This window comes from Erythrolamprus reginae, chromosome 5 (assembly GCF_031021105.1).
Source record: "Erythrolamprus reginae isolate rEryReg1 chromosome 5, rEryReg1.hap1, whole genome shotgun sequence".
Lineage (NCBI taxonomy): Eukaryota > Metazoa > Chordata > Lepidosauria > Squamata > Dipsadidae > Erythrolamprus > Erythrolamprus reginae.
In genome coordinates, this window is record NC_091954.1 from 36,460,191 (window position 1) to 36,474,979 (window position 14,789).

A 14,789-nucleotide genomic window follows, 5' to 3' on the forward strand; every position below is an offset into this window, starting at 1 on the left:
AGTCAGGGGGTAGTAATGACAGATCTGAGTTCTTTAAGAACTCTGGGGTGGATGCCATCTGGACCCATTGCCTTATTTATCTTTAATCGTTCAAGTTCTTCTAAGACATCGGCTTCTAAGATCACTGGAGCTGAATCCGTACAGCTGGAAGCAATGCTATATCCCTCTATAGTATTATTTTGTACGGTGTCTTTTGAGAAAACTGAACAGAAGTAGCTATTGAAATGGTCAGCGATCTCCTTATTCCCATTAATGCATGTATTATTCCCGGTACTAAGTTTCGTGATGCCGCAGTTTTTCTTCTTCTTATCACTAATATATCTGAAGAAGGTTTTATCCCCCTTCTTTACAGATTTGGACTTAATCCCTGGATAGTTCAATGGATTTGCAGCTGGCTGAAGCATAGACATCAGAGAGTTATTGTTAATGGCGAGTATTCTGAGCAGAGTCAGGTTACAAGCGGTGTGCCACAAGGGTCTGTTCTGGGTCCTATTCTTTTTAATATGTTTGTGAGTGACATAGGGGAAGGTTTGGTAGGGAAAGTTTGCCTATTTGCCGATGACTCTAAAGTGTGCAATAGGGTTGATATTCCTGGAGGGGTCTGTAATATGGTAAATGATTTAGCTTTACTAGATAAATGGTCAAAGCAATGGAAACTGCAGTTTAATGTTTCCAAATGTAAAATAATGCACTTGGGGAAAAGGAATCCTCAATCTGAGTATTGTATTGGCAGTTCTGTGTTAGCAAATACTTCAAAAGAAAAGGATTTAGGAGTAATGATTTCTGACAGTCTCAAAATGGGTGAACAGTGCAGTCAGGTGGTAGGGAAAGCAAGTAGGATGCTTGGCTGCATAGCTAGAGGTATAACAAGCAGGAAGAGGGAGATTATGATCCCGCTATATAGAATGCTGGTGAGACCACATTTGGAATACTGTGTTCAGTTCTGGAGACCTCACCTACAAAAAGATATTGACAAAATTGAATGGGTCCAAAGACGGGCTACAAGAATGGTGGAAGGTCTTAAGCATAAAACGTATCAGGAAAGACTTAATGAACTCAATCTGTATAGTCTGGAGGACAGAAGGAAAAGGGGGGACATGATCGAAACATTTAAATATATTAAAGGGTTAAATAAGGTTCAGGAGGGAAGTGTTTTTAATAGGAAAGTGAACACAAGAACAAGGGGACACAATCTGAAGTTAGTTGGGGGAAAGATCAAAAGCAACATGAGAAAATATTATTTTACTGAAAGAGTAGTAGATGCTTGGAACAAACTTCCAGCAGACGTGGTAGATAAATCCACAGTAACTGAATTTAAACATGCCTGGGATAAACATATATCCATCCTAAGATAAAATACAGAAAATAGTATAAGGGCAGACTAGATGGACCATGAGGTCTTTTTCTGCTGTCAGACTTCTATGTTTCTATGTTTCTATGGCTTCAGCCTGCCACCCTCCTTCATCAACCTGGTGGCCCTTGGCTTCCCAGGGATCACCATATCAATGTCAAACTTAGTCCAGACACCTGATCAGCATAGCCCTGGGATAGGCAAAGTTGGCTCTTCTATGACTTGTGGACTTCAACTCCCAGAATTCCTGAGCCAATCATGCTAGCTCAGGAATTCTGGGAGTTGAAGTCCACATGTCATAGAAGAGCCAAATTTGCCTACCCCTGGCATAGGCCAATGCAGCCCAGAACGCCTGAGCTCAAGCGATCCGCTAGCCTCAGCCTCCAGGACTAGAGGCCTCTGTTTCTGCGTCTGGCTGTTGGATGGGAAGAGAAATGTCTTAAAGAAAAGTCAGTAAGTCCAATTTCCTTTATATAAAAAAAGCACTTTTGGACTACCATGAGCCAGATGACTGAGAACCTCTACAGAGACATTCAAGCTTAGAGTACACCCACATCACTCCAACTCTCCACAAGTTGCATTGGTTCCCAGTTGGTCTCTGGGTTGGTTATCACCTTTAAAGCCCTACATGGCTTAGGACCAGACTACCTATGGAACTGCCTTCTGCCAAACACCTCCCAGCGGCCAATAAGGGCCCATAGAGTTGGACTTCTCCAGGTCCCATCTACCAAACAACGTTGGTTGGCAGGGCCGTGGGGAAGGGCCTTATCTGTGGTGGCTCCGATGCTCTGGAACCAACTGCCTCTGGAGATCCGTACTACCCCCACCTTACTGGCCTTCCAGAAAGCCGTTAAGACCTGCTTTTCCTGTAGTCCTGGGGCCACTAGGTTATTATCTTGATTTGGCCATGAGTAATTGAGAGATATGTATGGGGTTTTTTTAAGGGTTATTAATGCATTTTAAAATTCTTTTAACTGTTCTTTCTATTGTAAGCTGCCCAGAGTCCAAGTGGAGTTTGGCAACATATAAATTTTACAAATAAAATAAAAATTTACAAATAAAATAGAGAGCACCAAGGAACCCACTGTTCAATCCTGTGCTACAAATATTCTCTTCTATAGTTAAAACAACATGGTAGGCAAGATTTGCCTTAAACAACAGGTTTCTGAAAGACAAATAACATTTCCATTCTAAATACCCTAAACCTGAAACTAGTGATGGGCTGCCAAAAGTTTTACTGCCACACTTTGGATGTGGCTTATTGTGTGGGTGTGGCTTGATGGTGGGAGTGACTTGACAATCATGTCACTGGGGGTGGCTTAAAGATCATGTGACTTGGTGGGAGTGGCTTACCGACCCAGATAAGTTAAGATAATAGATAAGATAATAGGTGCTTGGACTCTATTTCAGTTGATTAAGTCACATTATTTGAATAGACACACAAAAAGGGCAAATGGTAGACAGCATTATTTGTTGAGGAGCACAGTAACATTTTAAGGTTTTGTACTGAACCCACAAAGTTCAGTATGATAACAGATTAGGCAAGTAGCTCAATTTTCTCTAATTGCTATAAAAGTTCAGTTCTAGATTAAAGTGTTTATGGGTAAAAACATACTATTTAATTATTTCCTATTTTAAAAGTAAATAAGGATCATTCTAAGGTACCAGAGAATGAAGGACGATTAAAAAAAACCTATTAAATATTCAATAAATAGTGCATAAACTTACTAACCCCCCCCCCCAAATGGGAGCAGCAGCCCATTACTGCTTTTGTTGATTGCAATATAATTCATTTTCAAAGATTAAGTTTTTCAATGTTTGTTTTTGGCTCACTTATGGTTTCTATATGACAAGAGGCTTTCTTTGGAAGCAAGGAATGATAAAGAGTTAAATTGTTTTCTGGTGGTAAATAAAATCATACTGACCTTCTCTTTGGTCATATCCAGCAGACCGATGGAATATCTTTCGCAATTTAAATATTGTCGAATAGTGTACATGGCTTTGTGAAACTGTCGCTCAATATCTGTCAGTTCTTCAAACACTTTGTTGGCAGACCATAACAGTATCTGTTGAAGAGAAGGCAGGATGGGGGGGGGGGGGGATAGCATTTTAATATGTGGCTGATAGAAAAAAACCCATTATAATCTCTTTTCAAACATTCAAGGCATTTGTGGTATTATTTGACAAAGCCTATGACATAATAGACTGTTTGGAACGAACATAGTTACCAAATATAGGCAATGACAGCTTCACATGTCCTCTTGGCAAGAGAAAAGGTAAAACCAAACTGTCCATACAAAATAATTGCATTTAATTGACTATTAAAGTAGATAATGATCAATTACCTGACTCTTTCTAAGTTCAATGTTATACAGGTATGTAGTGTGGTAATGTTTCACAGCAAGTGAAAGGAACTTAATATATTTATTAAATACCTGCAAAAAAAGAAAAGAAAAGAAAAAGTAATGTACAACAAATTATCGGATTTCTCAGCCTTGGTGACTTCAAAGTATGTGAACTTCAATTCCCAGAATTTCCTAGCCAACCTGTCTGGGAGTTTAAATCCATGCATTTTTAAGTTGTCAATGCTGAGACCAAATTTATGCAATTACAATTCCATGAAAACGAGATGGATAGCAAATAAACTTAATATAGATAATATAAAGCTAGATAATGAAATAGTAGGGAAGTTAGCCCCATGGTTGCCTGACTCTTACTGGGAAAAGTTGGCTTGCCGACAGAAAGCTATCAGGGTCTTGGTATAGAAGAATTGGTAGAGCCTAAAACAAAAATTGTTCCTGCTAACTCTAGTGCTATCATATATCCTGCTATATCATAATAAGAGTAGAAGTAAATAATACTAAAAGAATAGCATTGTATTTATTAATCCAATCATAGTCAAAAACAAATAAAGTACACAAAATAGATAGAAAGAAGCATTTCTATCTTGAAAAGTATTGAACATTGGCTGGTTTATGTGACATATCATCACTTGCCACCAATATTGTAGGGAGCAATAGCACCCACAGTGAAATAAAAATTCAAGATGACAGCCACAATAACTGGATTGAGGCCCTTTTCTTGTTTATGTGCACAACAATATATTAAAAAGGCAGGGCCTGATTCACACAATTAAAGACTTCATCTTAACATTTGGATACTCCCCTGTTCCCCCTTGATGCTTCTGTTAGGCTAGTGGCATCTGCTGTGAATATATTTAGCTGAAATGCACCTGTTTCTTCTTAAAGTTTTCCTCTGATGTGCATAAGAAATGCCCATATTAGGCTTCAACAACGTTAAATGCAATGTAAGATGATCTTAAGCTGCTCACTAAAAGAGGTGAAATTAAGCAAAACAATGCAAAAAAATATCCTGCAATCTGCAACCCCTACACTGCAAAAAATATATGGACTACACAACTTGATCAAGGCAAAACAATAGATGCAATTTATATAGAATTCTGTAAAGCCTTTGATTCAGTGGTGCAAGACAAACCACTTCTAAAACTGTAATCTTATGGTATTTCTACCCCTCAGCATAAATGGATAACTGTGTTCCTGTCAAACAGGCAACAAGTGGTCAAAATATCGAACGCTATATCAAATCCTGTACCTATCAAGGCAGCGTTTTAGGGCCAAAACTTTTTATACTTTACATAAATCACCTTTGTGATCAGATTAAAAGCAACTGTGTTCTCTTCATTGATGATATAAAACTATTCAACACTACCGACAATGCTGCTACCCTTCAAAAAGACCTTGAATTTGTGTTAGAATGGTCAAAAAAATGGCAATTTCAAATTTCAACCAACAAATGCTCTGTCTTACATATTGGCAATAAAAAATCAGGACACAAAATACAAAAGTGCCAGAGCCCATTGTAACAACATTGCCAGAAAAAGCATTAAGAGTTGTTAACCTAATCTTGCATAGTTTCTTCTCTAGTAATATTATACTTTTAATTACTCTAGTTAAGAGTATACAAAACATTTGTTAGATCAATTCTTGAATACAGCTCATCTGTCTTGAACCTGCACTTCATATCAGACATTAATACACTTGAAAATGTCCAGAGATACTCTGTTCTCAACAGAATACCTTATGCCGCCAGACTTGAAATTTAGAGCTTAGACAATTTAGAACTATGCTGCCTTAGGTCTGACCTAAGTGTAACACATAAAATTATCTGCTATAATGTCCTATCCATCAATGACTACTTCAGCTTCAACTGCAATAATACACGAGCACAGAATAGATATAAACTTAATGTAAACCTCTCCAAACTCGATTGCAGAAAATATGATTTCAGCAACAGAGTGATCAATGCCTGGAATGCACTACCTGACTCTGTGGTTTCTTCCCCAAACCCCCCAAACTTTAACCTTAGACTGCCTACTATTGACTTCACCCCATTCCTAAGAGGTCTGTAAGGGGTGTGCATAAGCGCACCAATGTGCCTACCGTCCCTGTCCTAATGTTCATGTACTCAAAACCTTCTCATATATACATGTTTATAATTTTACTGTAATCTTAATATGGTTGACAAAAATAAATTTTAAAAATGTATATTTTCTTGAAAAAGAAATCCATACTTACCTCTTCATCCTCTTTAGTGAACTCAGAGGCATTTTGTTTATTAATTGCCATGAAAACAGCGAGAACTTCCTTATTTAGCACAATGGGAATGGTGAGCATATTGTTGGTTGTATAACCAGTTTGTTTATCCACAAAGTCAGAAAAGTGTGTATTCTGAAACAAACAGGAACAGTTAGTTTACTTTTCAAATGTAAATTAAGAAAATTGTGAGGAGGACATATTTCATCTGCAAAGAACCGAATTGTTACTGCTTGTCTCTAAAAGCCCCTGAGAGATACAGTAAGTCTCATTTATCCCTTAACACGGAGAAGTGTATGGAGGGAATGGCACAGTTATATAATGACATCTGCAAGAGGGATATAGGGAGGCAGGTGATGAAACACACAACTCATATTATGAAGTATGCGGATGACATGGCAGTGTCCAGGTAACAATGAAGATGCTTATAGGGAAGAGGTGAAGGGTCTGGTGGACTGGTGCAACAAAAGTAATCTTGTTCTAAATGTTGATAAAACAAAAGAGATAACTGTAGATTTTAGAAAGAGCTGGCGTAGTCATATTCCACTCAGTATCAAGGATGCAGCTGTCAATAGTATTAAGTATCTGGGGGTGCAGATGACTAACAATTTGAACTGGTCTCTCCAGACGTCATTCTTAGTGAAGCATGCAAAACAGGGCCTGCATTTCCTGTGTCGGATAAGGAGAGCACATCTTTGTCCTTCTGTCCTGGCCACTTTTTACCGAGGTACAGTTGAGAGCATTTTAACAAACTGCATCCGTTTGGTTTGGTGATAGCAGTGCCTCAGATAGAAAGTCCATATAGAGAGTAGTGAGGACAGCCGAGAAAATTATACAAAGCTAACTTCTAGCAAGACTACCAATTATGTTACAAGTATTCATCTGGCTAGCATCGTTAGTCTGGTCAGCTTCAGCCAGTGAAGGGCTACCAAACTTTTTACTACCACACTGTGGGTGTGGCTTATGCAGGACGCCCTGCATTTTCTTTCAACATCTTTCAGTGCAAATTGGGCACTCTGGGGTGGAGCTCCATTTTTGCTACCCCACTGCATCCCACCCACCCCCCAATCTGGGCAGCAGCCCACCCCTAGCTTCAGCACATTATTTTGTCCCCTGGTTAGGGCCGAAAAAAACTTCTTTGGAGGGAATAGCAATGAAAATAAGGCTGCAAATACTTAGGGCTGGAAAAAGAACTTCGGAATAGCAATGAAAACAAGCCTGCAAGCAGGGAAGATCACTAGTACCTCCTTAGGGCTGGGAAACAGCTTTGGAAAAGCTACATTTGGAGTATAAGTTGCACCCAAATTTTCAACCTCTTTTAGGGGGGAGAACGGTGTGTCTTATACTCTGAAAAATACATAAGTCTTATGCATTAGCAGAGGACATTCATCAAATCTTGATGGGTCAACAATCCATTCTTTATAACTATAATTCACTGAAATTCTATATATTATTACTTCATTGATAGTAATAATTTTAGATACTTTTACTTTGTTGTAATTTTACAAGTTATCATATGTAATACAATGTTAGTGTTCAAATTATAATTTTATACAGGCTATATCTTGGATCTCACTTATAGATGTCAGTTGGGGTTGTTTAACAAATGGATTTTAACTCTCATCTTAATTGTATTTTATTATCTATACTGGTCTCTAACTACCATAAATTGAAAATTGAAAACGATCCCAGGGAAAGACGCAGCTATGAAAGAGCTGCAAATGAGGTCCACCTGAACATTCCAGCCTCCTCTTCATCACATCAGTCTTTTATCTTCAGATCCAAAGTGCTTTAATAAATAAATTTTAATGAATTCTCAGCTTTGGACTTTTATTTTGGAGAGGCAGAGAAGACAAATTGAATTATTCCAATTGAACCCCACCTTCAATTTCTGGATAACTAAACTTCTGTTTCCCACGAATCTACATGCATGCATAACAAAGTGTTTCCAATTTCAGAATGAGGGTCATATGAACATTCACGTGAAGCCATCTTTTGATGGTTAGGAGCAGGGGTGGGCTACTGCCCACATGGTGGGGGGCGCAGTGGGGTAGCGAAAATGGAGTTCCATCCCAGAGCAATTTGCACTGAAAGTTGAGAGAAAATGCAGGGCATCCTGCATAAGCCAGGCCCACAGTGTGGTAGTAAAAATTTTGGTAGCCCTTCACTGGTTAGGAGGCATGATTGGTACCAATTTCTCTTTACATCTGCATCAATTTTGAGTCAACTTCTCTGTCTCTCTCATAAGCCCTGCTCCATTGTATGTGCAATTTGTCTCATAGATGCTATAGCTATTTGAACCTTCTTAATATAAATATGTAGAAGATACTGAATTTCAACATATGTATATGAATAGAGGCACAATATCTCCCAATGGTCGATTAGGGCCCACAGAATTGGTCTTTTCAGGGTCCCATCGGCTAGACAGTGTCGGCTGTCAGGACCACATGGAAAGGCCTCCTCTGTGGTGGCTCTGGTTCCATGGAACCAACTTTCCCCAGAAATCTGCACGATTCCCACTCTCCTGGCCTTCTGAAAGGCCGTGAAAACATGGCTTTGCTGGCAGGCCTGGGGCCAGTGACCATCTAGTCCCGGATGAATGGATATGAATGTTTTATTAGTAAGGGTTTTTAAATTGTTTTTTTGACGGTTGCCCATAAAGGAATGCACCATATTTTTTTTCAGTCTACAGTAATGGTACAATTGGGAAACTTTAGATATACATTATTTGAATTGTCAGGAGTGCATGTGTAAATTTTGCATTTGTTCAGACAGATAGTTTAGCCGCAGCAGTGTTTCAAAATGGCATCTGTAAGTGATGTACATTACAAGCAGCGTGTCATCACTGAATTTCTCACTGTGGAGAAAGAAACTGTTGGGAACATTCACAAATGTTTGTGTACAGTTTATGAAGAATCTGCAGTTGACAAAAGTATGGTTAGTCCCTGGGCACAGAAGATGAGGCCATTAGAAGACAGATGGGCAGAGCTCCAAGGCTTCGTGACCAGGACAAGGAGTGGTACCAACAGGACATACATGCCCCTGTGTCTCGCTGGAGGAAGGCCATAGAACGGGACAGAGATTACGTGGAAAAATAGGAAGTGTAGAAGAAAACATCATTCTTTCTTGTGTGTACGTTTCATTGTGTTCAATAAATAATTGTTGAAGAAAAAAATGTGGTGCATTACTTTCTGGGTGACCTTCGTATATTGTTATATTGTTGTTCGCCTCCCAAAGTCCGTAAGGAGTTGGGCAGCTTACAAACAAACAAACAAACAAACAAACAAACAAACAAATTTTCGCAGTTCATAATATGAAACAGTGATTGGATGACATTTCAATATATACTTTGTCATTGAAAAACAAAACTAAGCATACGCAATACAAGTAATACTATCACCTTTGGACTATAGCTCTATATCGGCCCACTTATAGAAGCAGTTTTACCATCTTATGAAGAAAAAAACAATTTTTTAATTTATCAAATTTGTCTAGTTCCTGAACTTGTGAGAAGTTGACTCTGGATGGCATAAAGCAAAAAAAAAAGGTATGCAAACTATAATAAACATGTTGAACACAGTCATATTTAAATACGCACAGACATATGAAATTCTATTAATAATAAAGGCACCTCTAGATCCCACCAGTTCCCTGAGACCTCCCACCACTCCCGAGGCCTGATGACAAAGCCAGATTTTGAGCGACTTCTTGGAAATGAGGAACGAGGCTGATCTCCCTTCAGGGATGAGAAGGTCCCATAAGACAAGTGCAACAACAGAGAAGGCTCCCCACACCACCCCTCCATGGGCCTACTGAGAGACAGCATGCCTCTCTTGGAGTTGATGGGACAAGCGGATGTAGTTGAAAATGTAACCTGACGCTATGCCATGAAGGCTTTGAAATATCAAAATCAGCCTTTGAACCCAGAAGTAGACTGAGAACTAATGCATCTTGCAGAGCTGAGACATAACATGTGCTGTTTTAGCACATCTAACTGCTCATCCTACTGTATTTTGCACTAGCTGAAGCTTCCAGATAATCTTCAAGGGCAGTCCTGTGCAAAGCGCATTAGAGTAATCCAATCAGGAGGTGACTAGGGCATTAGTAACTGTGAGCAGAGATCCCCGATCCAGGAAAGGGTGGAACTGGTATGTAACACAAAGCTGTGCCTTTGTAGCCACGACTGCCACCTGCAGTCTAGGAATCTAGGAGGCCCACAAATTGTGCACTTGGTCTGTGATACTTCACCCTGTGGTGACAGACAAGGTTACCCAACAGCTTCATATAAACATTGAATAAGAGCAGGGACTTTGCATCATCTCACATACAGTGGTACCTGTACCTAAGAATGCCTCTGTTTACAAACTTTTCTCGATAAGAACCAGGTGTTCAATTTTTTTTTTGCCTCTTCTCAAGAACCATTTTCCACTTACAAATCCGAGGCTCCAAAACTGTAACCGGAAAAGGCAGAGAGAAGCTTCCTCTCTAGGAATCCCCTGGGAGGAAACAGGGCCAGAAAAGGTGGGGAGAAGCCTCTGTGGGGCTTCTCTAGGAATTTCCTGGGAGGAAACAGGGCCTCCACCCTCCCTGTGGTTTCCCCAATTGCATGCATTATTTGCTTTTACATTGATTCCTAAGGTAAAATTTGCTTCTTCTTACAAACATTTCTACTTAAGAACCTGGTCATGGAACGAATTAAGTTTGTAAGTAGAGGTACCACTGTACTTGGTTCTCGGGCAGGATCTCTCCCTCTTGAACACACTCCAACTGGATCTGATAACAACACAGTTCCACTTACTCACAATCCCCCGAGACAATCCAGAAGGATACTATACCATTGAACCAAAAGCTACAGAGAGATCAAGTAGGGCAAGGATGGATGGATGATTCCCATCTTGTTTTGCCAGAGAAAACTGCAACCAATGTCACTTCCGTTTCATACCAAGATCTGAATTCCGACAGAAAGGAAAACAGATAACCCACTTCATCCAAGGTCCTCTAAAACCTCTGTATAGCCACCTTCTCAATTGCCTTCCCCAGAAAGTGGAGGTTAGATAATGGATGAGAATTTCCCAGTACAGTATAGTGAAACCCAGGGATGACTTCCTGAGGAGGGGGCAAACCAAATCCTTTTTAAAAGGTAAAGGAAGAACTCTCATTCAAATCAGAGTTCATCACTAATGCGTCCACTCACATGACAAGAGCCCTTTCTTCCCAAGATGGGAAGATCCCAACAAGGTCAGGGGATGGTAGTTCATGGATGCAGAAGCATTGATGCTTTGCTACTCTTAATATCACAAAGTAGGCCTTAATGGCATCACTAAGCCAGGTTTGGGTAAGTTCTCCCTTTGTTGAGCACCAGTATTACTCTAGATATCTCTTCTCATCTTTTCATCTCCCTTAGCTCGTCCATGAACCACAGCAAGTGGCAGGATCCACAAGAGGGGAGAAATTGCATGGGCGTAATCCCGTCAAAAGCTTCAGCAACCCTCCTATTCTAAGTGGCAACCAAGGCCTCAGGTGCACTGTGTAGCAACTAGCACAGGATGTCAAATTCAAGGCCCACTGGCTGGATCCAGCCCGTGGGGTGCTTAGATCTGGGCTGCAGGGCCACCCTGGAAACAGTGAAGAACAGTGCCTCTGCCAGCAAAAATGTGCCCTTGAGCTCCGTTTCCGGCTGTGATGATCTCCTGCAACCATCTGCCAGTGAAAACGGAGCTCGGGCAGCCCTCCCAAGCTCCATATCCACTGGGAGATGGTTGCAGGAGACCTTCGCAGCACAGGAACCCATTTTTGCTGGGACAAGCACCCTCGACATAAATGACATGGAACAGGTCACACCCACTCTGACCACACATACACCCCCTCCAGGTCAAACACAACTCTGATGCAGCCCTCATTGACACCCCGAAGTAGCAGGAATCACTCTCCTTCCTCTCCCTCTGAAACCTATCTGGGCCGATCTGTCATCAAGACAGATCAATCTAGTGCATCCAGCCTCCCTGCAGGGGACAGTGACTCTAGAGAATCCAATGCTAATCAGGGAATGATTTGACCAAGAGAAGGGAGGCACCAAGAGCTCCCCCATTTCAGTGCTCCGACAAGAACACCTGTCAGACCAGCAGAGTTTGGATGATCAGGAATAGCCCATGACATCAGGATAGCCCTGAACTCCAGAACTATCTCAGATCCCATGCCCAAAGAAGACAAATTGAAATTATCCAAGAGGGTGGTATGTGTCTCTGTAGGGAGTTCGTTCCAGAGGGCCAGGGCAGCCACAGAGAAGGTTCTTCCCCTAGGTCCTGCCAGACAATATTGTCTGGCCGATGGGACCTGGAGAAGTCCGACTCTTTGGGACCTAACTGGCCCCTAGGATACATGAGGCAGAAGACGGTCCCATAGTTAATCTGGTCCTAAGCCATATAGGGCTTTATAGGTCATAAACAACACTTTGAATTGTGTCCGGAGACCAATCGGCAACCAATGCAGCTTACGGAATGACGTTGAAATGTGGGCAAATCTCCCACAATAACTCATGTGACTGCATTTTGTGCTATTTTCATTCTCCGAACACTCTTCAAAGGTAGCCCCATGTAGAGAGCATTGCAGTAGTCGAACCTCAAAGTGATAAGGACATGAGTGACTGTGAGAAGTGACTCCCTATCCAAATAGAGCCACAACTGGCGCACCAGGTGCACTCGTGTGAACGCCACCCTTGCCACAGCCGAGATATGGTCTTCTAAGCTCAGCTGTGTTTTGAGGAGGACACTCAAGTTGCGGACCCTCTTTGAGGGGGGCAAAAACTCTCCCCCACAGGGTGATGGATGGACAGATAGGATTGTCCTTGGGAGACAAAACCCACAACCACTCCGTCTTGTCGGGGTTCAGTCTGAGCCTATTGATGCCCATCCAAACCCTGACAGCCTGACAGACACCAGCACATTACTTCCACTGCTTCACTGAGTTGACATGGAGTGAGAATGTATAACTGAGCACCATCAGCATACTGATGGTAACTCATCCCGTGCTGTGGATGATCTCACCCAGTAGTTTCATGTAGATATTAAACTGCAGGGGCAAGAGGGCCGACCCCTGAGGAACCCTACAGGGGAGGGAGTTAGGAGTCAACCTCTGGCCACCTGCCAACACCAATTGTGACTGGCCAGAGAGGTAGGAGGTGAACCACAGTAAAACAATGCCTCAAACTCCCAACCCCTCCAGCTGGTGCAGAAGGATACCATGGCAGATGGTATCAAAAGCCACTGGAGGGTCAAGAAGCACCAGGATAAAGGAATGACCCCTATCCCGGGCCCACCAGAGTCCATCGTCAGTGTGACCAAAGCAGTTCCTGTGCTGTAGCCGGCCTGAAACCTGACTGCCGAGGGCCCAGATAATCGGTTTCATCCAAGGACCTTCTCAACAACCTTCCCTAAAAAGGGAAGGTTGGAGACAAGACGATAGTTTTTCAAAACAGCTGGGTGCAGGGAAAGCTTCTTGAGGAGGGGGTGAACAACCGGCTCCTTGCAGGGAGATAGAAAGGACCCCTCCCTCAAAGAAGTGTTGACAATCTCCTGGACCCAGCCCCGTGTCTCCTCCTGGCTGGCCGAGACCAGCCAGGAGGGACACGGGTTCAATAAACAGGTGGCGGAGCTCCCAGCTCCCATGGCCTTGTCTGCTTCATCAGGCGTCACCCGGTCAAACTCCTTCCACACAACACTCTCATGGGAAGGATACTGCAAAATCTCCATTTCCTCCTTACTCCTGGGGGAAGATTAAGTGGTAGATGTGGACCACACCAGTAGGAACCCATCACTGGGAAGGTTATTGCAAAATCTCCATTCCCATCTCACTCTGGGGCCAGCCAGGGGTGGTATTTGATAGTTCTCCAAACTACTCAAAATTTCCACTACCAGTTCTCCAAAACCTCTCAGAACCTGTGAATTTCACCCCTGATTCGCACATGACAATAACCAAACCTCATCCCACTTTGAAGAGAAATTATTGCTTTCCTCAGAAATGAGAAGTGGAAACAATACTGCTATTATGAGAACTCTTTTTCTTGTTTCCAGGAAGATTTGCTTACGTCAGGACAATAGCCAATTTTTTATAGCAAAGCTTTGGGTGAAGCCCGGCATATCTCATCAAATAGCCATTTTTAACTCCTAAACCAGAAGGAAATTCTCAAATGATTTATTAGCCTTAGTGAAGTTGTTTTTTACACTGAGGCCCCTATTACAGGGGGCTAAAAAGCAGGTAATAAAATGGCTCCATTTGCGGAGTTATGACCACCATCTTGCCTTTAAAAAAAAAATGCTTCACACTCCTTCCAAAGCTTCAGGGAGGGAATTTTCCTTTGAAATACAATTAATCAGGCCACTATGGCTAGTATTAATGAAAAAAGCATTAATATATGAGATCTGATTTGGAAAGATCTAGAATTTCTGAGTTGCTGTAGGAGTTATAGTTCAAGTATTTTGGAAATGTTTGCTTATTTCTGGATATTCAAATTGAGCACAGAAGAAGAATCCAAATAAACACACATGATGAATTCCCGCATCCAAAGCTTAGTTGGTTTTGGAGAAGAATGGCTTTGTCTCTGGGGAGCTTCCTAAGATGATTTTATGTTAGTTCTAAAAGTTGAATATTACTGATTGTCTGGGTAATTTCACATTAAATAAACCATTGTTCCTCATCTCCCATGCAAATGAGATATTGAATTCTAACGAGCCAGAAAGAGTATACTTTTTCATAATTAACATACACACAGGGAGAGAGGGGGGGGGGAGAAGTGATGACAGAAGTATTTGATGACAACAACATCAGGA

The 14,789-nt window shown here is 41.6% G+C and overlaps 1 protein-coding gene across 1 annotated transcript in view; it reads right to left on the reverse strand.

Moving 5' to 3' along the window:
• Positions 1 to 6,063, reverse strand: part of PDE6C (phosphodiesterase 6C) — a 40,970-nt gene extending 34,907 nt beyond the window's left edge. The window contains exons 1-3 of the mRNA XM_070753976.1: positions 5,947 to 6,063; positions 3,697 to 3,786; positions 3,277 to 3,417 (exon numbers count right to left, since the gene is read on the reverse strand). Coding sequence (XP_070610077.1) covers positions 3,277 to 3,417; positions 3,697 to 3,786; positions 5,947 to 6,045 — 330 coding nt within the window. The 5' untranslated portion in view covers positions 6,046 to 6,063. The remainder of the gene's footprint in view (positions 1 to 3,276; positions 3,418 to 3,696; positions 3,787 to 5,946) is intronic.
• Between the last annotated feature and the right edge of the window lie 8,726 nt (positions 6,064 to 14,789).